The 26,232-nt window shown below is 40.2% G+C and overlaps 1 protein-coding gene across 7 annotated transcripts in view; it reads right to left on the minus strand.

Moving 5' to 3' along the window:
- LOC149915756 (uncharacterized) overlaps positions 1-26,232 on the minus strand; it is a 184,827-nt gene that overhangs the window by 26,119 nt on the left and 132,476 nt on the right. For 6 of the 7 annotated variants that reach the window (XR_016471680.1, XR_016471675.1, XR_016471676.1 and 3 more), the window contains one exon: positions 4,365-4,440. Coding sequence is in view for 2 of the 7 variants with exons in the window: in XM_090151555.1 (XP_090007681.1) it covers positions 4,365-4,440 (76 nt within the window). In the remaining 5 variants the exon portion in view is untranslated. Of the gene's footprint in view, positions 1-4,364; positions 4,441-9,505; positions 9,562-26,232 lie in introns of those variants that run through there. The other variant, XR_016471679.1, reaches the window with a different exon arrangement.

Below are 26,232 nucleotides of genomic sequence, written 5' to 3' on the forward strand. Positions count from 1 at the left end.
AGGGAAGAACGATGTGTATTTCAGTCGGGAGATAAGTCACACTGAGCTTATCGAAAAGGGGTCCTCGGGTGCCGCAGTTTGCGTGCGGCTTGAAGATAAAGGAACAATGCTTCTTTCTTCCTCTTGCTAATCCTTCAAACGGACAGTTTTAAAATATCCCTTAAATTAAGTATGGACTTATGATCAGAAATCAGGTACACTTACTTTTTGCAGTTAATTACTGCATCCCAGTGTTTTCTAATACTAAGGAGGCAAAAATGCACTGCAGCGCTAGCCCCCAAGTTCTGCTCCCCGAACTTGTAGCTGGAGTTACTGCACCCAACTTGCAGAACTTCAGTCTTGAGGTTTTGCTGAATGTCATTTATTTGAAATGGTACAATATAATTTTAATTTAATACACTGGAAAAAAAAAAAGAGTGGACAATGGATTAAGTCAGGAATGAAATCTAGAGCATTCTAAAACAGTAGGAACCAAGGCTATCTCAACAAACAAAAGACCAAAATTCCAATTCAGGGATTGAGGGCATGGTGGGGATGGGTTGACACCTGGACTTGGTGATGTTAGAGGTTTTTTCCAACCTTAATGATTTGATGATCTGAAGAGCATCCAACACTGAAGTAAAACTTCAGTATAGGACTTCTGAAGTAAGTATATGCCACTGAAGCCACAAGACAGATGCTTGCTTGATAAGGAAAAATGATTTACATGAATGGAGCTCCTTTGACCACAGGAGGCTCTGGCTGAGGCCATAAGTTCAGATTTTTCCACCCATTCAGTCAGTAACCAGGTTTTGACTTGGAAAAAATTGCATACGTCTCTCCTGGAACTGTATCCTCTATAATATACCCACACAAACACTGCATAGGCTATAACTAAAGAAACTGAAGAACCTAGACCTCTCTCTAGCAAACTGAACAGGAGCGTGGCTGTGTACTGAACAAGCTCAGGTTAAACAAGTGCAGTACAAACCACAGCATTCTGTTTCTGCAAGCATGTTTACATTTCTTGTGCAGTATTTAGTTTCTGCATTCCAGAAGATTTATTCCCATGCAAAAATGTGGCAATATTCAGTTCAGTCATACTTCAGATTGTGTTTTAGGGGAACAATATCTTACTGGGTTTTTTTTAAGTATCAAAAGCAATATGGATATTTAAAAGCACAAAGTGTATAAGTAACAAACACTAATCACTGCTTGAATTGCTGTCTAATATTTTAGCTGGAGATCTGCTAAATTCTTTGTCTGAAATTCAGCTGGAGTTTGATGATCACAAGTAGAATGGCTATTTTTGTAGTCAACATGTTTATCATCAGCAATAAAAAGACAAATCACTAAGTGAATAGTACTATTGTTCTACAGGTGGTATTTAAAGCATTGAAGAACGTGGAAGCAAAAAGGAGGCAACCAGAAAATTTCACATTGTTTCAAAATTAGTTTTAACAAAGTTCTATTTTTCAATTATTTCATGATATGCTCTATGGTTGGATCACTGGTTCCAGGCTGCCATCCTACCCAGAGTCCTGGAAATAGGATTTGTATTTTTATCTTTATTTTTCTTTAAGTCACGAAAGCTATAAGGTCACTTCTCATGTATAACCACAGCTTTCTGGCAAATGTTAGTTGTGCCCAGCACAGCACTGTCCTTTACTGTTACTTTATTAATTCCAGTGCATTCTGAAAGCAGGCCTCTCTAACCAGAAGCTCCCAAGAGGATTGTTGCAGTAGAAGGATGAACTAGGAAGTGAAAATGAAGAACAGTCTCTGGATTTCATCCAAACCATTCAATGAAATCCAACAAATTAAGCTCTTTTTCCATCCCCATTCCCTTTCTCCATGTTTGTGACAGCACATTCTCTCTCTCTTTTACATGACTGGCTATATCTAAAGACTCCTATCCCATACAGTCCCTCAGATGCTCCTTTATTTCCTTTTTAAAAAAAAAAATCACAGTTAGCCTGGTATCCCATCTCTCCAAGTGATATTTTCTAGATGTCAGCTTTCTCCAAACGCCCTATGCCACTGGATCTGGGGTGATACTGGCTTCCTTGTGCTTGTTCCCATCTTCACGTGGTACAAAAGTAAAACCTTCCCACAGTATTTTTCAGTGGGGTGGACTTCTTTGTTTTCTAACAGGGCAGAATAACAACTGATAGAGAACATGGTAATGATACTCCCAGAATTATGAACCCATCCAAAGCCCCTTCAAACAAATCAAAGACTCGCACTGTATTTTTGATTCACTAATATCTGTGTCAACTTTAAGATGTCTTGGCTTGGGTGGTGTGGGTTTTGTTGTTGTTGTTGTTGTTGTTGTTCGGCTTCCTTTGCCTACGGATATTCAATGTCTAGGCTACCAAATATTGAGTAGCCTTGCTTTTCACCCACAGATAGTTCCCTTCTTGGAATATGTTAAGGACTGCTAGAGGGGAAAAAAAACAGGAAATGTATGGATTTGCTGAGAAATAGACAAGGAGTGATAACAATCATCTTGCTCCATCACTTTGGACCATTAGTCATACCAATGAACATTTTGCTGATTAAAAAAGTCTTTAAGTTTTGCTTGCTGAAACAGTACTTGCCATCAGCTCTGACCTCCACTTCCACAGTCTCAACAGAAACAGGCTTAGAAATCTTCGAAGAGCGGCTATCAAGAGCAAGTAAAGAGGTACAAGAAGCAAACAAGCTCTTTAGTAGCAGCTGTTCTAGGAGCATCAAGTGACTGACAGCAGCCTCAAGTCATCTTTAACTTATCCCCCAAGATTTACATTTTCCCTATGGCTAACTTTTTGAAAGGAGAAGAAAACATGCAGAAGCATCTTTATCTAAACCTTCCTTCTTTTAAAACTTAACCCACTCATCTCTAGCATGCACAGACTCTTTATCAGCCACAGACTGCTTAAACATACACTGTATTAAGTGTTCAACCCAGGCACTTTGTGCAAAAATCTCAAATATTAACATGTTATGGTCAGAGGTAATTCTACTTTGCATCCCATTCCCTTCAGGCATCCTACAGTCTGTCCCATACCTTAACGGTTTGCAAACTGGATGTGAATTGCAGACATAACAAGCCTGTTCCCATCAAAAACACTGCAAGCTGAAGTTCACCAATGAGTTCTTATTCTGACTTTGGTGACCTGATCTGTCTGTGTACTCTTGGTGAGATTTTCCCCCTGCGTAGTGCACGTACCATCATCTCTTCCCTGGAGCACTACTACCAAGCTCTTGCATTTTCTGCTGCCTCTGTTTTATGTCACAGAGACTCTACTTCAGCAAATAAAAACAATAATCAGGCTTGTGGTTCCAGACAGGTAAACTTCTAACAGCATGAAAATGTAATAAATCATTATCAATACTGATTCTAGTGTAAACATAGCAATGAAACAATATATAAGAAATCACCCAGAAATCTAGCTTAAATGTTCCAAGATCCCCGATGACAGATACAACTAAGAACAGTTGTCAGAGAAGCAAGCGTTTGGGAAAAAGCACTTAAGTGGATATAGAGGCTCCAGGAAACTCTTTTTGTCCTGCATGTTAGTTTTGTTCCTAGACTTCCCATTCCTTCATTAAATGTATCAGCTATATTTAAACTGACACAATGTCTTTTGGACCCTGTCTACACAAAAAAGCCACCAACTCAGAAATTTGCAGGCACACCCAAATGAAGCAAATGGGGAGGGCTTGGTGCTCCAGTACTGCATTCTGCAGTTAACTCAGTTCAGACTACTGTGTGCACTTCTCCACAAGCCCTATGCTTCAAGCCCTTCCACATACACCTATAACTCCCCTAAGAATATTCCTTAAATAAGAGCATTCATTACAAGGGAGCACACATGATCAACTGCAGAGTAGCACTGCCCAGGACATCTGAGTGTGCTCCAGGCACTGCATGCAGTTGCTGTCCACCAGCCTCACAGCTCCTTGACTCCTCAACCCACATCACTAAGGAGCCATGTTCACTGTAAATATTTAGTTATTCATCCAGCAAGATGCCGAGCGCCTCGCTCATTCACAGATAGCAGCATGGGATGCTGGTTAGCTGCATCTTCATTCTCTGAAGATTATGATTGTGATTGCTGGGAGTCATGATTACATCCCAGGACGTCATCATTATTCAAAGCCTGCTGTACAACAAAGACACTCATTTAATTACCCAAAGGGCATTTAGGAAAATGTTTTTGTTATATGCATAAATCTTAATGAAAGAGCTGCTACACTGTGGGTATCTTTATACCAGTTCAGTGATTGCTGAGGTGAATGCAACGTTCACCCACAATGTTTACCAAATTATAGGTAAGAGAACAAAAATTTTCTTTAAATCCCTTCCCTCCTTTCACATAAGCAGATGTCATTCTCATTACCTTGTAAATCTCAAGTCTTTACCATAATTCTTGCTGTCAGAACACCATTCCACATCTAAATAATTCAGCAGCAGCCCTAGAAAAAGAAAAATAATAATTACAAAACACTCTGGACTCAGAGTGAGCAAAAATCTTCAACTGTACAGCAGCTACTGCACATCATAGGGTATTAAGTAAGAAGACAACACACTAGTCATCTGTGACTCATTCTTGACTATTTGGAAATCAACCTATTAAAATCCCTTCAATATTAATTTGAAAATAGTGAGCTATGCCACAAAATTTCAGTTAGCTTATATTCCTTCCCAGTGATGAGACTGCAGATACAATTAATTATTTTATGGTCTGATTTAAGTGTAAGATTATAAAAAAAACAAACCTAAAGATCAACTATGTATTTGAAATAACAGTTTATTGCAGCCATGTATTGTTTTAAGTGGGATTTGTTCTGATATTTAGAATCCTTATTTTTAACATGTCTCATTTTTGTGAGACAGACAGCAGCTCAAACACCAGTCTCTTCTATTTGAATGCAACATTTATGAATTTGAGTGACTCCAAGTAGTTAAGGCTACTAAGTCTTACAGTTTTCACCTTCAAAAAACAAGCAATTACTGTTTCTACCGTCAGCCCTATGCTGTACAATTATTTGTTACTACATTCAATGCTTATCCTCACAGATATATTAAAGAAAGAAACCTTAAACAGTAATCAGTGGACAGCATGGCACATGGTAATTTAAGAGGTTCAAGTCTCCTATCTACTATCCTTCATTGCAAAATGGCTTTTGTCTTTCTCAGAAATATTTCAAAGGATGCAAAAAGGCACTGTAATATTTGAGATTGTAAACGTAACATTTTCTTGGCTTTTTAAACAAACCTTAAAAAAAAGGAAATGAAAATAGAAGAAACCCAGAGAACGACGTCCAGAAATCTCATGCTCAAAACAAACACACGGAGTACAAGACCACACTGGATTCTCTCAGGCAGCAGGTGAATGCTGTTAACTCCATAGGCAGTGGTAACACTGGTCTGTTATTATAGTTTCATTCTCAATCATAAGATTTGGCTGTTGAATCCCTGTTTCAAACAATAGACTTTTAGCTGCTTATCAGCACTGACTGCACCTGGAGGTGTTCAGCCCCTGGGGACACACAGGTTATTAGTCTGCAGCAACTTCCTACCACACCTGCTCAGACTGTACTTGACCCTGCTTAGTGCCAGCACTTTCTCCTACTGCTAACAGCTTGGTTTCAATCTTATTTCATTCATACCTACCAACATATCGCAAACAGACTCCATTGTTCTTGATTTTAATTATTTAGGTGAATTTCTTAAGGAGGCTTTAAAGGAATTACTAGTCCTCAGCATAGAAACACTGAAGGGACCCTGACACAGGGCACAGAAAAGTGCATTTGACTGCTCAGCATATTCAGCAGGACTTGAGTGACTCAAACAAGGACAGAGCTGCAGAAGAAATGTATGTATTAATTATTTACTCGTCTCCTGGGATTCTGTGCCATACATAGTTAGCATAACTTTCTGAATAAATTATTCACATCTTCACAGTTCAAACTAAGCACAGCACAGCTCAAAAGAGATGACAAACATGCAACCCATAACACATACCTATTAAATCTGCTCCCTGCAAAGTTGCTCTTGATATTTTCAGAGTTCTACCCAGAGATGCAGTCCCTAGCTTCAGGCAATTTAAATCAACAGAGCCCAGTTATAAATACAAAGAAACCAACAAATATCCCAGCCTGCCCCTTGCATACGAGCAGAACACACAGCCATGAGCTGCACAGGGCAGTGGCCCACAGGCAGCTGGGGTTCCCAACCTGCAGGGAAGCACCCCCTAACACACCACAGCTCCACCACCCCTCATTCACTAAGGCTGCTCTCATCCTTTGAGAAACTGAGTGCTTTCCACTCAATACTGTAGCTCTGAAAAGCCATAGTGAACATACAAGAAGCCACTCTGAAGCCTTGCTAAGCCTGTGACTTAAGCGCTGTCATAAAGCCAATAAGTCCAGAAGCCACCTGCATACTGTGATGCCTAAAGAGTGCTGGAGAAATAATTGCACTGCAGCCTGCATCACTGAACAAGGCACCTTGATGCAACTCCTGCTAGATCCAACTGCTGATTGCACTTAGTGAAGTACAGTCCCTGGGCAGCACCAGGATTTTGCTCTCAGTACAGATGACCCCTCCACAAGAGGTAAGAGGGCTGACCTTGGGGTAAGTGGCAGGCTGCAACTTACAGGGAGGAGCTTCTGCCTTGGTCTCCTGAGACCTGAGATAAGCAAGAACATGCCTCTAGGCTGGGATTTATGGCACACGGGGGGAGGGGTGGAACTCCATGCTTTCCACACTCCACTCCTCCCTGCTCCTCTGAAGATCTCCACACTCATCCCTTTCTGGGCCTGAAGCTCCACAAGGCAGCAAACAGCCCCCAAACCAACCTCCAGCTGGGCTGCTGGCAAAGCAGAAAACACAGATAACAGGAGGCAAACACCTCCCAAAACATTTCCTAATGGGTTATAAATTATAGAAAGAACATTCTTTGCTATGTAACTAATGGAAATTTACCATTTTTTAAGCTTCCTAAGGGAAATTTTCCACGTCAAATCAATTTGTAGATAGGACCCAAGAGGCAGAAAATCACAACTGCTTCAGTGTGCTTCTTTATTTGACTGCTGCTGGGGGTTTAATTTTCAGTCACGTTCTTTGGTGGCTTTGATCTCTGATGACAGTGTTAACTCTATTTGGACCTCAGTGCTGCATTGATTTTAAAAAGCCTTTTGAAATACCCTCACTAATTATTTCACTGGAAGTTTAATTAAATCTTGTCACACAGGAATAAGCTGCTTCTTGGAATAGCTGCTAAACATTATAAAGCATGTAACTGGCGAAAAAGGAGGATGGATAATTATAGCTGGACAGACAAGCACATGAAGAAAAAGCAGAAAGCTATTTCTAAATCTGAATTCAAGTGCAAGTGTTTGCGAACCTCTCAGCTTCCCCTGTGCACAGAAGTAGCAGACTTCTTGCTGTTCTAAGGACAAAAAAAGACTCATGAAAAAACATCTCCATTTGTTCTGCTTTCCAGCTAGGTATTTCTATATCACACACTTCCATTCCCAAATCTCATCCAATTTTTATGTCTTATAGCCAACTTTATATTAACAAGAATAAGAATTTCTGCAAATTTCTCGAATTCCTTTGAAAATTTCTCTAATCCCTTCAAATTAGATTGGGGAAGGGATTATAAACATTCAATAAAGGGTATCTTTTCAGTGGTTACCATATCCAGAGAACTGCTCTCCTCATATTCATCTACACAAACGAGTACAGGAAAAGCTGCAAATTTCTATTCTCTTCTAAAGTTGCTGTGCCTACAGTTCCCATCTGTCAACCTCTGACTGCCTTTTATTTTCAAAATGGAATCCCATAGATAAAAGAGTATTATAGTAGAGATTAAATTTATTCCTCAACCAGATACACATGCCCAGAAGTGGCACCTTTGTATTATTATTATTATTATTAGAGATTTCTCTATCTTGCACCTTTCTTCGCATTCTAAGATTCCCTCGGGCAAAAGTAAGTCTTTTACCATAGGCAATTCACCTGCTCATAGTGTCTAATGTCACGTGCAGGTACTTCATACTGAGCTGGCCACTGATTTTTATGTTCCACTTGGAATACCAAGCTAAAAAAGGAAATAAAGTTGTAGTCCTTAGGTTAAGCACAGACCTGTTGCCTGCCAATATGTTTTCATATCACTGGTATAAACATGACAAAAGGTCCAAACAGGCTCCAAAGCAGGAAAACCAACATTGCCATTTTGCAGGAGAGAAACAGCAGCACTGGTGAATGGTGACAGAGGCTGACAATGAGAAGTGCTGAACAGAAAAGCCAGGCTGTGAGCTCTAATAAACACACTAATGAAAATGAGGGACCTGTATGAGTGCCGCTTCTTACTCTCATTTATATTCCAGGTATATGAGAGAGAGATTACAGAGGGTTGTTTCCCAGCCCTCAATTAAATGGCCTTGGTCATACAGCCAAACAGCTCCTCATCCCAGCAGGCCAGTATGCATCTGAGAACAGCATTCCTGCTTAGAAATTAAAACTAAAACCACACCATTGACATTTCTTTTACACCATTCTCAGGTCTGTCAGAAGCACCCCAGGGCAGAATTCTACTTCTTTTACCAGGATGGAAGAAAATAGCACTTCATCTTATTTTTTAAGCATTCTAATAAATGCAATCCCCGGTATCCTCTGCACTGTTTTCAGAGATGCAGAGCACTTTAAGTTCCCCCACAGTGAGAATTTAACCGTGAAGTCCCACAGCACCAAGCCATTCTCTCACTGATGGGGATGCACAGTGTTTCTCTATCTGTATATTATCTTGTGTTATTGTACTCCTCCCACCCCAGAACAAATGAACAGACCTTCCATGCAGAGCCAAGAGAACCCCCCAGGCCATGGCTGGGACCCCTCCAAACACACTGATTATGCTCACAGGAACTTTCTTGTTTTTCCTCAGCTCCACCTAACTTGTACACAGTTCCCTGACTAATGCTAATAGATGACCATTAGTTTAACACTGTGTGTCCGTTAAAGATGCAACTTCTTAAAATATATATATATATCAGTTCACACATGAGTAACTGCCAGGGCTGCTGCACCAGGTGCATGGTGTGAGGCTGCAGGCCTGCAGGAGCCTGAGGCATTTTGGGCAGCGCCCCTCGCAGCTGCATTGCCCAGAGCTGTGATACTGGTGGAGGGCTGGGTCAGCAAGGAGAAATTGGGATAATTAGCAGACAAGGCACCTAGGCCAATCATTTCATATGAAAAAAATAAATGCAGAAGGAAAAGTACGTGCAAACCTGCACCACCAAGTGTCACTCTGAGATATAGCGCCATTTATTTGTTTCTAAATTCTCAAAGACTGGCATTTGTTCACTTAAAAATTGAAAAGAAACAGTAAGGCAAAGTAAGCATACCCCAAACTAAGCAGCTCAATTGAATCAGATGCAAATAGGAAAATGTTACAGTCAGAAAGATCAGCACAGTGGAATGGCAGTACAGGAGTGAAATGGCAAAAGGGTCAAACAAGAAAGGAATACTCACTCATCTCCAACCATTGAGGCTCACAGAGAAAAACTCCACAAAGGAGGAGATCTCCCATCAGAAGCCCTTCCCTAGCAGCAGTCAGCCCTTAAATGGGGTCTAAGAGAGATGCGGCCAGGCTCCACCCCTTCTGGTCACACAGCTGAATTGCCTTCACCTGTGCTCCCAGGGCTGACCAGATCTTTTCCCAGATGACCAGTCAGTGGTTCAGGCTGTGACTCTACAGTTCCTATACAGAAAAAAAGTCTGCAGCCTTCTTTTACAGGGACTGATTGTTAGCAGATATGTGAGCATTTAGGAAAGTCCTTCATATCAATCAGTGCAGGAAACAAGACTGAAGAAATGATACCAGTAGAAATTTTATTCCAGTCTTTGGTGGCAACAGCAGGCACTGACCCTTCAAATACTATTTGTTTGGGCTCACACGTAGTGAGAAACAGAAGTCCTAGTAACGTAATCTCTGATTTCACAGCTAAACAGCTCAAGACATCCAGAAGGACACTGGGAGCTTTGTTCAGCTAAGCAGTAAACAACCCCTACGCACAGCAGGAACATGTGCAAAGCAAACTACACCTGCATGTTCCTCTCCAAATTGCCAGAGGCTGTTAGAACAACTGCATCTCATTTTGGTGAGGAAGAAACAAAGCAGCACAAGAATATTGCGTCATTTTCCAGAGCAAGTTGTTAAAATTCTGCATGAAGAGAAAATAACACCTGATATACCATCAACAACTAAAATTAAACTCACATTTAACATGACAATAAAAAAGAAGGCAGCCAAGCTTCTGTTCTTTGCAAGTATTTTTAAGGTTTAAACTTGTTCAGGTGCTGGCTATGAAATTAAAAGACCAAGAAGCAGGTGTCACATTAGTCAGTTTTACTGTTCACACAACTACCCGAAGTCACCCTGAAGCAGTGGGTAAGGATTTTCTCCTTTTAAGTAAATGTTAAGTTTTGCAGGAAGAGACAGCAGGAATCAGACTGGAATAACCTGCTCTGTGATAGTGCAACATGGTATGGAAAACAAAACTTGTGATATACCAATCACCGACATCCAGGGCAGAGTATCTTAATTTGTTAAATAACTGAAGAAATGCAGTCATTGAAATGAGCGTTCCTGGTTTATAAGTGTTTTTCGGTCATTCATTTTACAACTGGAAAACATCTCGGAGTTTTCAGTCTACAATCTCCCTTTCAAAGGAATTCTTTAGGCAAAAATCTGCTCATTATCCCATGATGACCAACGATTTCATAATATTAACAACAGAACATATAGAAAAGGCAATTTTTCTTGTTCATTAATATGTCTCTGGCAACTGTAAGTTTTATAGAAAAGTGACATCTAACCTGTGCAGTTTTACAGACCCTTACAGCAGGGGATCTGAATGTTTGTGTAATGACACAGCAAAGCAAGAAAATATTCTCCTCTGGGCGGGTTTCTGAAGGCCACCTGTTGGCCTGCAGCAACAGCAGAGACAATTATCCTAAGGACAAAAAAAAAATCCATAGCTATTTTAATAATAATTTGGTTGCTGTTCTTCCAATTAAAACATTTTCTTGCCATTCTATTTATGTATGTGCCTTGCACAACCAGTGCACAGCATGATATGACACAGGCAAAAGAAAAACTGCAGGTCTTTGCTACCAAGATATGCTGTGGGAAACCCGAAGATGCTTTGAAAGAAAAATATCCGAAGAGAATTCCTCCCAAAACATCCTCTTCCAAAGACACTGGAGTTCATTTTCATCTAGGCTTATTTATGATTAATGAATTAGATGCCTAAAAGGTACAGATTTACTGCTAATTAGCTTTTTGCTTCTTTTTTTTAAAAAACCTGTTTAGCCATCACTTCCATAATGACTAAGATATCAGCTTTATATGAGAGAATCATAGCAGAATCTCACACAGTACATTTCATGGCACAGTCAGATAGCTGTTTGACCAAACAGAACTTAGGAAGAAAATACACCTATCTTATAGAACACTAATACATTAAAGATCCTGTTTTATAGCTGTATTCATTGTGTTTCAATTTTAACCTCAGGGTATGCTGAACTGAGGGACACTTTATGTGAAATCGATGCCTGCTGTGTACACACAGGCTTCTTCAAGCATTAGTGTGTGGACTGGCATGTGTTCTAATGGAAATGTCATTGACTGTAAGCAGCCAGTCCTAATACCATTGAAAGACGTGTTATATTGGCACTGCTAATAGCGTTACGATGCTGCAAGTGTCCCGATGTGCTTGTAAATACTTAAGGCTACAATGGCTTAAGGGAACTAGTCTCATCCAAGTTGAATTATTAGGGGCTGATACTCAGTCAATACCCCTCTACAAACTAGGAATGAGAGACCTGACATCGCTGTTCTGTTCACTTAGGGCAGGAGGGCATAAATCCTCTGCACGTGGGGATTTCACAATACAGGGACCCCAAATACTAAGCAGATACAATTAATGAGTTCTTTGCATCACATTTGTTATTATTTAGTTATATGCAGTAGACTGTTGGGCAGATTGCAATAACTTAAAGCCACCAAAGATAGCAGCTCCAGTAACACTACAAGGAAAAGCAGTTACCACCAACCAGGCTAACCACCAAACACCACAGCATTAACAACTCACTTAAATGCAACCTACACACACAGCTTCACAGCCTGCTGCCACATGCACGCTGCTGACAAGAGGAAACCCCTACCAACTGCCCAGTTGCCTTGTGGTGTCTTAATAAGCTGCAGTATAATCTAATTAAAGATGATTAAATACTGAAGTGCAATCTTAAATCAGACACAAGTTGAATGAGGTTAAGCACAAACAAAAAGGTCAGTACTTAGGCATATGGTTACAGAGTTAGATGTTCAACAGGAACATTAATAAGCTGAACGTGTTTATTTTCTCATGGGAGTTCACAAGCAAAAATAAGCATTTGTTTACAAAGAGAGAGGTGCTGGTATGTGGTGCCCTGGAATGGTGTGCCAAGGAGATCAGTGCTATAATGAGATCAACCTTGCAAAGCCCAAGCATCCCAAAATGTGCCTGTTAACTTGCATAAACTTCCACATATTTCTGTGTTAAATAACAGAGTATCAGAGCTGAAAACAAAGATGTGCTGGTGCTGCTATTTCTCTGTCTCATTTACTTCTTTGGGGCATGCTTAACCATAATTAAATCATATTGATGTGATGTTTAAACAGTTTCTGTATGAATTTGCCCATAGGGCTGCCAGTAAACAATTTCTTCCTATTCATACGAACAAAACAATTTAACAGTTTTCATCAGAGACATGTTTTAGCTCTCTTTTAATGGAAGAATAATGAATATTTGATAGTTGCAGTTTCTGTTTTTAAGGGAGACATTTTTATTGAAGTTGAGACTGTTGTGTAATGATGTCAATTCAAAGCTGGTAGGACTGTAATTAGGTATTTTTCTAAATATTTTTCTCATAGTTCTGATGGGTAGCATTTTCTGATAGTTTAATGTCCTTAACACTGAAGAAATCAATCATTTAAATGATTTAGTTGTAAAGAGAATATACCTGTCTGATCAAATATGCACTATAGCTATTTGTAAATCTTTTCAGGACTGCTTACCAAATATGTTTCCACCTTTGAATATAAGTTAAAAAGACACATTACAGTGGAAACGGCAAATTTACACTTTGAATATCATGCTTAATTTTAGTATTATTCACAAAAGATCGAGTTTAATGCCTAATGCTATAATTTTAATGAACAGAACAGACTTAGTATTAAATGACAGCAAAGCTAACCATCTGGAAAGAAGCACTCATTCTCTATAAATCTATTTAATTATGCAAATGAGAAAGTTATAGACTGAGTTTTTCTCTTAAGAATGTTATGTTCTAACAAATTTGCAAGAAGTGAACATACACACGTGTTTGTCAGGAATTAACAAGAAAGTAGATTGCTGAATACCACTGCTCAGAGATCACTGGCCAAATCCCTAGTTTTACTGAAAAAACCACATATATAACATACAACAGAATCTCTGCTTACTGCAGAGATTAAGGTTTCATGAAAGCATTAATTGTTCAAGACAGTAATGTGTATGTGCATAGTCCATACCTTCCTGAGCTACAACGCATTTACTCAGGTAGAGGTTATCACTACCATAAAAAAAAAAAATGGGGAAAGTTACACCTTATGTTCCCTTTCCACTTCTCTCAGCATCTCACTGTATATGTGATACGTCACAATATCTTATTTCCCATCAAAATAACAGGCCCTTTTGAAATGAACTAACAGAATTATTTAGGTATGTAAAGTTTCCTGAAGGAGGATTTTATTCTAGTGAAAGCCAACAAAAAACCTGTGTGAAATATAAATCCTCAGACAGAAAGCTAGCTTTTAGCACTAATATTCAGCTTGTTGGGATTGATTACTCTATGTCCCATTATCCCACGGAATATCTCGGAGCAATACTTCCTACCTTATTTGGGCAGCAAATAATGCAAGCAGCCTCACTAGATACCTTAGTGGTGCTTTAAGACTGATCCACATGTGGGAATTTGAGTGTTTGACTGTTCATCTTGAACGTTCCTTACACAAGTAGCTTAAAGTGATGAAGCAGCCCAAACTGCAAACATCCAGCATGTGAGCTACCTACTGATTTAATACCACTTGGAAAAAGAAAAATTGGCTTGTGGATTTTGGTCTTAATTAAAAAAAGAGCACTTTGTTATTTAATCTGTACTTATCCAGGACAGTAATTGCAGAATTCCACGTAATAATCCTTCTTTCAGTAATTGTTTAAAACTAGAAGCTATAGAGCACTGAAGAGAGCCACCTCTGCAGAGCTCACTGCATCACCCACCCCTTGGGCGTTACAACAGTGCTGTTATGGCATGTGTGTCACTGCTGCTCGTGGGAATCTGTGCTGATTCTCTTTTGTGCCAGGTTGTGCATCCTTCTTGCAGATAAAATCTTTTGGAATTAGAATGCACACAATACTGATAGGCGGGCAAGTTTACCAGAATCTTCACTGTGCTCATGAAGGTACTGTTTTCCCTGTTAGCACCAACAGTCCTGCCCTGTGCTTCAGAGAGATGTTGTGATAAGGTTTACAGTGGAAGAACACAGCAAAAAATGTGCCTTGAGCACCCTTCTTGCTCAGGGCATAGGGAGCCCTTGGGCTTGGTTCTTTCTCTTTCCTTATATGCTGCTATTGCTTTTGACACCCAGGCAAAGCTCCTAAAATGCCCTAAGCAGGCTGCACAGATGTGACTAATTCTTTGGGACTGCACTGTGGACACCGAGGTGTCAGAAATCCCCAGGACACTGATGTTTTTATGTTTGACAGGGTACAATTCCAGCTGCTATCTTAGGGATCCTGGAGAATGCCAAGTTCCTACTATACTTGAACTCCAAAGGGTCTTGTGAGAAAGCAGTGTGTCATGCAGAGGTGATACTAAGAAGTGAACTGTATTACTTGATCCCCAAAAAGGGGATGTGGGATAAGGTTACTGAGGGGGTGACCCGACGTTAGCAGATACTACTCGCAGTTGCACTCATTTCCCATAGAACAGAAGAATGATATGACACATGAATCTTACCCACACTGGTACCACCAATTGAAAATCACTACTATGGTGATTATGAGGAGATAAAATTGAAATAAGACAGGTTTTAGTAAAAAGATCCCATCAAGTTTGACCTTGAATAATTAGCTTTTTAATGCATAGGAAGGCTACTAATAACAAGATACTATGAAAGCAGAAACCCAAATGATTTTCTGGGAGACAGCAGGCAGAGCTGGGAGAAAACACATTGTGTTTCCAGTGTTTTTAATTTTCGATGCGGAGCCTGCGATGAGCTGCTAATAATCATACACTATGCCATCAGGGTTTTTCACCTATTTACATATAAATAGTTCTGACCTGACTTGGCTACCAACAACGGTTAATTTAATTTATTGTCCTTTGGCAAGTGAATAGTCATTGGTTTTCTAGCACTTTTAACCTTGGCGAACCCTTGGGAAATAAAAATTAGATTGAAAGAAAATTACTAGTGGTGGAGAACAGTAAGGAAGTGACAGTAGTATATATAAACCTCAGGCTGCAGTGGAATAAAGTGTCATATTATTGTATGCTGTCTTCTAAAGTTCAATATTACTTTCGTGATTTACACTTCTGTAATTTTTTCCCAGTAATTCTTCTTGCTTTGGGGACTTTTGCACCTACCTTCATATTTTTCAGCTGGGAAGAAGGATTAACCTATTTAGCATAAGAAGTCCATCAGAATTCATAGGAATAAACAAGTGGCGTGCAACCAAGAACAGCTAAATGAGGTGACAGTTATTGACCACTAATGACTGAATATTAGTGTAAGATTATTTCATCATCACTGCTATGCCACTTGCATGATAATACGTTTGAAATGCTATGTTTCAGCCCTTGGAGTCTGGTGAGAAAATACAAAGCCCAGAAGCACTGCTTTCCTCTTGCAACGCATAGAGCTGTCTCCTGGCTTTCACTTCAAGCGTAAAGTGCTCAATTGAGTGCACACATAATGATTCACTATTGACATTGTTATTGCAATGAAGTCTAGATAATGAAGATCAGGAGTGCAATAATAGGAACTGACAGTTCCAGAGTTTGCTGGGAGTGCTAATCTTTTGAAAAACTTCTGAGTAAAAGTTTTTATGGGCTGAAGGAGAGAACATTTGAGAAAAGGAAACAACAGCCAAAACAAAGGTAAGGGAAATGAACACAGGAAAATGCCAGGTAAGTTAAACACAAGGGGACATTCCCTGCTCTTCCACAGCCTGGAGCTGAGGGGCAGTGCTGTGGGATGGATCAGGCCTGGTGGCACCGCAGCAGATGTGAGCCACCTCCTGCCCCTACAGCACTGGCTCTGGGCAGTGACAGAGCAGAGGTGTGGGGCTGAGGTGGTTGGAAAATGCATTTCCACTGAATTTTTAATTGTTCCTATTTTCCTGAAACAACTGGAGTGTTTACACTTGAAAGGAAAGAAGACTGTGCTGATACGAGCTGTATCAAAATCTCAGGAATTTCAGGCATCTTCTCATCACTCATTATAGGGATCAGAGAAACACATTTCTCCAATGGCTTGGAGAATATCTGGACTTCACAAATGAGGCAGAATACCAACATGTTTTAACTAAGGTATTCTTACATCGAATGCATGTTACCAGCACTGCTTTTTTCCTCTCACAGGATATTTTTGTTTAAAAAAATAAAATCAAGAACCATTGTGAAGGAGAATAAATTCCATTTTCAGCATGGAACTGATTTCCTTTTCTACACCTCTCTAAAATCGTATTTTACTTCTCTGGAGAATCATTTTGAAATTAATCTTATACATTTGCAATGTTAAAAGCCAAAGCATATTGTAAGCACTTGTTAAACAGACTGTATGAGATGCTTCAACAAGATCTTACTGGTTTATCTCAAGTATTGTCTGCTACTTTATCAGAGAATTGCAAATGCTATTTGATATCACATCAGTCATCATTTACCCTCATGTTCCTACATTTAGGCAAGTCGTCATTTTCTGCATTAGGTCACTTAAGCTATTTTCTTCAATAATACAGCATCACTTCATGACTTAACTTCAAAGCAGTTAAAAATTTCTGCAAAGTAAGAAAATATTAACAGTTCCCATTTTACTGATGGGATCTCCAACAGACAATTCAGAGAGATGCTGATATTTCACCAGGAGGAACTATGGAGCACCATGGCACACGACTTCCACTGAAATCAAACAAAACAAAGCATCCAGGCTCTTTTGAAAGCCTGCCTGATGCAGCTTGAAGTCTTCAGGTAATTTTGCACATTTTCAAATACAGCCTAAAAGACAGACTGTGCCAATAGCGCCAAGTCTCCCCTCTGCATGGTGTAATTTGCTCTGCTTCTCAGCATCTAAATAGCTGCTGTAATTTTACTATGCTCAGCATCCAAATAGCTGTCCTTTAAAGCCAGCTTGGCAATACCTACAACCTTATTTGAACAGTAAAATTTGTACAGTTCCTATGGAAGCACAAAATGAGAATTTGCTTTTCTAATAATTTTAGAATAAAAACAGTTTCTGCTGAATCAACTGCTTTTCAGAAAACAATCAACATTTCTTTTGGAAAGCCAAATTATCATATTTCACTTGAAGCTAGATGACAGTGACCTGCTGTTGAACTGAATCTATCTGTTTAATTCAAGATCAGCAAGTGCAACAACGCATAATCCTACATGAACAACAAGTAAGCTGCTACTTTGTACAACTGAACTTGAGTACTAAACTACTTTAAAATAGCATACTTAATTTCATTTAAGTAGTGCTATTTCCAAACCTACTGGAAGTTGCTGAGCTAAACTCCTAGATTCCATGTCACTTCTGAAGATAGAAAGAAGCTCTTTTTTGACCTAGACATTTTCTAAACCCGTATTACTGTGCTCCGTGTGTAACATAGTAAAATTAGGGCAAAGCCAACAATTAAATCAGGTCTCTTATTGTTCTGAAATCAATACATTATACTTTATTGCTGGGGACCATCCTCTTTCTAGGTCTGCATGCAGCTGAGCTGCTGGTCACCGTTTCAGTTATTCCCTTTGCTAGCAGAATCTGCATATAGCTTGACAACAGGGAAAGTGAATATAGATTAATTTTCAATTTCAAAACCAGCATAATGACTGTTTTTTGATTACATTTTACCAAATTGGCCACGATACAAACAGTATCAGAAGCCACAGCAGCTTCCAAATAGAAGTTTTACTACAAATTGGGATCTGAACTGAAGGAATCAAAATGGCAGACAGACAGGATTAGGAGCTGGTGACTGTGTTCAGACGTGTTGGATCATTAGGATTTGCATTCATTAGGGAAGTTGGAGTGACATTTGTTGTGTGTGACGTACTGTGCACATCATGACTGTCCTATAGCTACTGTAAGAGGGGTAATTACAAGCTCACATGATGAACAGCTGTAGCTTTTGCACACTTTTTAAAATGTTGTACTTATGGTCTGTTACACCAAGCATGACAGAGCCTCTGCACTCACAAGAAACTGGTGGAATTTGAATGGAGAAATGTAGGAGTCTGCATGCTCTGCTTTTTAGTACCTGGCCCCTGTGAGAACTGCCAGATCTCATAAAACATTTTGAAGGTCAAAGCTGATTTTCAGCTAAAATTCTAGGTAAAATGCTATTCACATTGAGGTGCAGGGATTGCACTGCTGTAATGACAGGCGAGGTTGTAAGCTGAAGGTTTCTGTCAAAGTTAGTTAGATTTGTGATTCAATAAGTTCAATAAGTTAGAATCTATAAGGGAAAAAAAACATCTTATTCTTTATCTATTCATTTGTTTTTAAATATTTGGAAGCTACTGAAATGGCCCCTAAGGTCTTTGGCTATGGGCACCTTTCAGATTGATTTGCACACAGTTTAACAGAATTCAGCACTGCCCTAGGAGCTCAGATACGTTCGCCTTCAAATTAATTTCTGATTTACAGCCTGGAAATCCAGCCCTCAAAGAAACCTCTGTAACAGCTGTGCTGAGCACTGTGCTGCAATGCTGGGGCTGCACAGATGTGACGTGGTGGGGTCAACAGACACACAGCACCGTGCAGTGGGGAAGGCAGGGAGCTGAAGCCAAGTTCTGTTGAGGGCTGAGCACAGAGGATTAGACCAGTAAGTGCATTTTCATTACAAGTGGGTAATGAGCTCTTACTGAAATGCTGCTCGTTAGATTTCAATATTTAAAAGGATTTATGAAGGCTTATTACTAAGGACTGCATTAATAAAGACTGTGGCTCTGTTCTCCCTTAGCCCACCTCCTGGTGTTGGCATTTTCTTACCTTTCTTACAATAAATGTAAAAATAAATAAATAAATAGAAGAAGCAGGACCCTCTATTTGCTTTCCGGAGTACAGGAATAATCAGCCGTGTGAGCAGAGGTAAGCAGGAAGGGCCCTCACACTTCTGCTTACTTGATTACAGAGAGAAGCAAAACTATGAGCAGCATTAATAGCAGGAGATCCAAAGTCTCACTTTGAAGGCATTAAAAACACGCACAACACTGATCAGCAGGTTTACTATAATTATATAGCAGAAGCTGATTCAGCTGAAGGTGCTTTCGGACATTCTGAGTGATGCATCTCCCAGCTCATGAAATACAGTCTGATGGTGAACACTGACTGATAGCTTCACTTAAGTAAGTTGCCACAGCACAGTTGTGTTTTATTAGAGCTCAGTAGAAAACGTAGAAATTAATGGGGAGACTCTTGTTTTTATTTGGCTTTGGATAGCCAGTTTTTATTTCTTATAAGATGGTGGGAGACCCTCTTTCAACAATGGTAACTTCAAAAACCTTATGAGATGACAATGAGAGGCAGTTCTATTTGTGCTTCTGAACACTCTTCTTGACTACACAAACCATTTGTCAGCATGGGAAAGCCAAGGGAGAAACTTGCTCTGCCCCCATTCCAGCATGACTCTCCGTTTCACTTTGGCCCTTTTTCTATTCACTTTCCTTTTCCAGTCTCCTTCTGAAACAGCCTATACACACGCCCCATCAAGAACCTATTTTAGTTTTCTGTTCCTTTTTGGTTCACAGCCCTGCCGAAAGGTGCTGTATTCATTATGCTCATCATCAGACTGACTCACCCCTCATTCCCTGTTTTGAAGGTGACAGATTCTGACCCACACATTCATCTGCTCTTCATAGCTAACAGCGATGTTGAAGAGCCACTGTTCCTTTCATTTCAAGCAATTTTAAGGCAGAACTTTGTCCTTGAACCTGACCCAAAAGCCACTGAAATCAAAAGAAATACTCTGAATAACCCGTGAGATCTGAATCAGTATATTAAAGAAAACTTTCAATAGCAACTAGCACAGGATTGATTCCCTTCTGAAAGCAAAGCCCCAAAGCACATTTATTAATCCTTCTTTTTCCTCAATCCCATCCTAAATAGTCTCAGTTTCACCTTGCTTCACTGTCCCCATGTAAAGCTAAACTTTCGGATGTTTTACAGACAGACTTCATCAAAGGATCACTGGAGGGATCAGCAGAAGTTTAGAGCTAAGGGAGCAGAGACCAGAAGAGGAAGAAGTTCCATGCAGAATCAATCGCCCAGCCACGAGTGTGAAGTTAGCAGTTCCTGCTGTTACTTTTCTCTGCTAGGAGTGTATTTGGAAATCACGCTGAGAAAATAAAACGCAGAAGAAAATAAGAGGGAAAAGACACTATGACGCTTATCAGGAGAAAATGTTAATTACACTTTAAAGTTGCCTAAGCTTCTATTTACAATAGAAATAGAAACATTCCAAATTATCTCTGCATTTTTAAACAGAGATTACAATTCTATTTACTATTTTATCTCATTGTCTTTATTCTAACAGGAAAAATATCAAGCTTTTCTAATTTCTGGATATTGTTTTGTCACTTTTGAATGAATTTCTTGTGTGTGACAGACATCTAGAGGTGCATGCAGCCTGCTGGCTTCAAGGGTCACTGCCTGCTGTTTAGTGCCAATCACAGGTGTTGCCACCAAAGCCTTGGGCTAGGATAGCAAAGATTAATCCTGTCACACCATCCCAAAACTTCACTGCAGACTCCTTCAAAACAGTGGCTGTGCTGCTAGAAAAGCACTAAACAGTATCACCTCTATATCTTCTATTGCTAACGTAAAACATCATGTACAACTATATCTATTCTTGAATTTAAGTACATCAACATTTTGCCAGCATATTAATTGGGAGCAAGCCTATGCCCACAGCCTGCAAAGCTGGCAACAGCTGTAAACAAATGCATCATGCTCTCTGGGGCTGCATTCATATACGCCAGAGATAACAACACCTCATCTTTCCTTAAATAACACTGTGTTCATTAAGAAGGATTACTTAGTCTAAAGAAAGCAATGACCTTTTCTAAGATGAACCAAATTTCACTTCCTAAGCAGAGAAAGGTCTTTAAACACGGTCATTTGTTTTCTGAGTTTCTGGTCTGAATGCTGTGTGTAACGCATTGTAGCTTTCACAGTTCCTTATTTCTCTGCTATGTGTGGCTGAAATATTCTGCTTCCTCACTTCAGAATAATTATTTTGTTAGATATTAGACAAAGATAACTTTGAAATGATTTTACAGTCCATAAAAAGAACAAGCACATTTTCTATTTGAAAGAAAGTTTTTTCTATTACATTATGCGTTTACTTCAATAAGGAAGAAAAGGCCAGTTTATTGTAGGTTTTCTTCTCCCATTTCTGTGGGCTTGTTGGCACTTACAAAAATGTTAAAACTGAAAGGCCCTTCATTAGTACAGCTATCAGTGTGATTCTGTATCTCTCCCCATAGCACAAGCATGCCTTCAGCATGTCGGTGTTTAAGAACAGCAAGGATTAAATCATCAAGTAAAAAGTAACACATGACAAAGCAGGGCACTTCAGTTTGAGATGGTGTCTGTATTTGCCAGGCAGCCAGGAACCCTGAGAGTTCTCTTCTGGGGGTTCCAATTCATCAGTACACTCGCATTGCACAGCAGATGTGTGCAAAGCCATAAAATCTTGAGGCACGGCAGGTTTGCCTTATTCAACATCTTGATCTGAGTTTTGCAATACTAGATGCAAACTCATTGAATTTTTCTGGCAATAGTCATAGGCAAGGCACAATGAAATTTCTCTCTAGCTATGAATGCATCCTAATTGCTTTACTAAAACTTCTTTTTGTAGGAAATGACTTCTGGCTTTGCAGCCTATCAAATTTCTTGAGAACATTGATTTGTAAGCAGAACTTGTGGCTGAGATGAATAGCACAAACCTTGGTATGAACCTGATTTTTAATATTCCATTCGCTTGCTTCTTATTTTCCTCTCACTCCGTTCTTCCCCACTCAGCCTTATGTCTACTAAACATATGAGCCTTGCAACCACCCTTCTTAAGAGCAAGAAGTAAATCACATGTATAAAAAGAATAAATGCTGCAATATGTCTGAATAACATCAAATCATCACAGGTTCTAAAGAGACACTATTAGCAAAACTGTTTTACCACTGGAATCTGCTCATTTTGTGGTCTCCATTCTGCCTCTTCCCCATCAGCACAGCCAGGTGAGTGCTGGGCTGGAGCCAGTCAGACCTTCCTGCACGAGTGGAGCTGCAGAGCTCGGTGTGTACACAGTGTGTGCCCTCCTGGGGAAAGAAGCTCTGCAGAGCACTTCTCTCTGCTCCTGGCAGCACCAAAGCACTGCTGCACTAACAGGGTGAGGAGAATGCTCCAACCCAACCATACTGAGCCCTGAGTCAAAAGCAGCCCTGCGTGGTACAGTGGGCTGCACTCCGTTACTGCTGTGGTCTTCATTAACCACCCAGACACGGCTGCTGTTCCATGTGATGCTGACACCAAAGCTGCCTGAGGGGATAAAGGGAGGGCTTGGCATCATCTCTGTATTGAGCTCAGTCACCTCGCCTGGGAAGAACTGCTGGACCTCAAACATTTAATACACATTTGATGATTCTATATGACAGCCTTGGAAATGGATATTTCCATAGCAATGAATAAAAAGCATAGCATGTGTGCACTGAGTGAAACCAAAGCCCCTTCCTGCTGCAGGCTGCTGTGAGGATTTCACATGAAATATTAAAAAGAAGCCTTCATGCCTGGAGTCCTTACTGGGTCACCGCAGCCTTCAGCTACCCTGCCAGATCAGTCCCCTCCTTGGAGTGTAATTAAATAAGGGCAAGATGGTCTGAACCCACTAATGGCTTCACATTGCCCAGAAGGAAATCATTGCATTTCCCTGGGATGCCTGCTCTGATTAGGAATAGCACTCACTCGATTGAGAGACTTGACGTGGCAGTGAGACCAACAGCATGCACACAGCAGAACAGCATTAGAGCCGGGGTGCTTTGTACCTCCTCAGACTGTGCTCACAAAGATTAGTGAAGGTTAAAAGGATCAGAGGCCATACACCCACATCTGTTCTGACAGACCCGCAGGCAGCTCTGATTTCAAGCTGGCTGGCGTTTGGAGCTGAGCTGAGCGCAGTTACCTGGAGGTACATCAGCATGGCTGTGACTGGGGTCACAAATTAAAAGTTTGTTCTGCCAACAGTTTGACTCAAAGTAGTTTCCCAGCAGGTGTCAAATTTAAGTATTAAAAGGTTAAAAGGAAATTCTCTTGGGCGAGATTATTCCATGTCTGCCTAGTGTAGCATTTCTGGTGTTGTATTCTGAGGCCGCTGGCTCGCACTTGCTGGGATGAGACTATTTATTTAAAAAGCCCATGAAAAATAAGGGAAAGGGTTTTGATGGCACTTTTTTTCAACTGTAGTTAGCTTCAAAGTAATTATCTCTGGAGGACTATAGCTCTGCTCTTCTACTGTACCAAACCAACTTTGCTTTTTCTTTTTCAGATGTAGCCAAAATAAAACTAAATTTTGACTGTAAGGAGCTTGTTTAGAAAGTGGAGATGCCATAGTCTGTGAGCACTCACATTGCTACTCTGAGTTGGGTGGACCAACTACTGCCCCACACAGAGATCATGAGAGATTAATCATGCCAGGTCCTACTCTGCTGGTTTATATTCTCCAGGTCAATCTTTTCTGACTCTTCTGCTTTAAATTAGTAGCAAAACAGCTAGGTTTGGTGAGTTAACTTAGTTCCATCCATGTGCTTCTAAAATAAAAAGAGAGATAGAAAAACTTGGAAGTCTCCAGCCTGAATGTGCCTACACATGGTGACACCAAGACTGATAAGCAGACTGCAGCAATGAGTTCCTGCCACTCGAACTGCAGTGTTACCATCAACGATGGACCCAACAGCAAGACAGCACTGCCTACATTTTAGATGCTAGTGTGTTACACAGCTTGCCAGAAATCATTTCAGTGGCTGGCTGCTAAGACTGCCTTATTGCTGGGGATTGTGCAAAACAGTGGTCCATCTGGAATGCGTTTCTGCAGACAGCCAATGCTTTCTTCACAAGGAAAAGTATTTGTACCAAGAACTCAGATATTTAGATATTTCTGAGGCACATAAAAGCAAAGTTTGTCATCAGCTTTGAATCAAAAAAGACAATTAAGATTACACATACAATAGGAAAACGTTCTGTCTGTACGCTGATGAAAGAAGACCTGCATCTTAAATCTTTATCCTGACAGCTCCTGATCACATCGCATCTGAACTCTCTCTTATGCTCTCACATAAGATCTCTGTTCAAGGCTTTGCTGCCTTGCTTTTCCTGGTTCAAACCTCTTTGGAGTCACTATCAGGCACTGAAGCCATGTGCCTGCTGCTTATCCCCAAACTGAGCATGACTTCTGCTTCCAGGCTTTGCAGCTCAGTGACCAGATGTGTGTTCAGCCCTGCACTTTGCAGTGCTGCCGCACCGCTGCCAGGCCTGGTTCTTCCTCCTGACATCTGACAGCTCAGCTAATCCTTCTCTCATCAGCTGCAAGTAGCTTTTCAGGCTGTTAATGGTGGAATTTGGTAATAAAGTGCACATTATTTGATTCAGAACAGGCAATTAGACTTCCTCATTTAGTTTTTAAGGCTTTAACTGCCTGACTGACACTAATGTGAATTAACCAGCATCCCACCTTGCTACACCGCTGCCATTAATGCCAGTGCAACGTGTGCAGTAATTATGATATATTCTACTGCTGGCAGTTCATCTCCATATCATTCACCTCTTTTTTCCCAAATTGGTGTGATGGTAAGATCACACGTTCTCTAATTAACACCTTCTTTGTGTGGTTTCTAATGAGTCTGTTGATACCACTTCTTCTGGCTGCCTCTATGATAATAAAGTCTTGTGGGTATATCCAGCTCCAACTGTCCGCTTTAATTAAGAGACAGATGTCATTGACTCTCTTTCATTTAAAACTTAACAGACACACGGTCCTCTGGATGGTAACTGAGGAAGGGAAATGCTCCATCTTTTGATTCTTTCTCCATTGCATGTGGCAGGATTCTGGGAGATGGATTGGGTGAGGAATCGGGAAATGGGACTGATATATGAAACAGCACAGCCTGGGAGAAGGTCAGCCCTGGACTTTTTTTTTTTAAAGAAACAAGGGGCTAAGGCAGAACATGGTGAATTCACAGAGGGAACAGAGGTGCAAATGATTTATGAAGAAGATTTTACCAAATCACAGGAGAAAACCACTCTCCCATTTAACATGACTTGTCACATTCTCCTCTGGCTCCTCCTGAACCAACAAGGAACAGCCAGTCACGTTCATTTACTTTTTTGGGAACAGCTGATCTGATCCAAAACCTAACAAAGAAGAGCATGTCATTTCCCTCTGTCAGGCTTTGACTGATCCTGCATCAGAGAAGTGAAGATTTTCTGTGCCCATCCTGGTTAGAAAAAAAATGGAAATATGTCTGCTACAGAGCTCTTTTCAGTGAACTACCATAATGCCTTGGCTTTTGCAAAGCAACATTTAAGATAATCCTCTGAGAGGCTAAAAAGGTGGAAATCAATGGTATTTGACTGCATTGTTTCAGCACTAAGAAAGCTACTCAGGATGCAGCACTTGTAGGAAGCATTTGCACCATTCGTTTAGAAGATCCTGTATCTTTTGATTGTGTTTGTTTACAAAAGGGGAACATGTACACAAGAAAATATACCCTTCAGAAGAGCAGTCATCTGTTTGTGCTATCATGTTTCCTTTGTTATTATGCAGCATTATTAGAAGTGGTGTTTTGTTATTTCATAAACGCAAATTAATACCTTTCAATTCCAAAGTCTATTTATAATATTCAAG

The sequence above is a fragment of the Phasianus colchicus genome, chromosome 16 (genome assembly GCF_987193195.1).
Source record: "Phasianus colchicus chromosome 16, bPhaCol1.hap1.1, whole genome shotgun sequence".
Classification (NCBI taxonomy): domain Eukaryota; kingdom Metazoa; phylum Chordata; class Aves; order Galliformes; family Phasianidae; genus Phasianus; species Phasianus colchicus.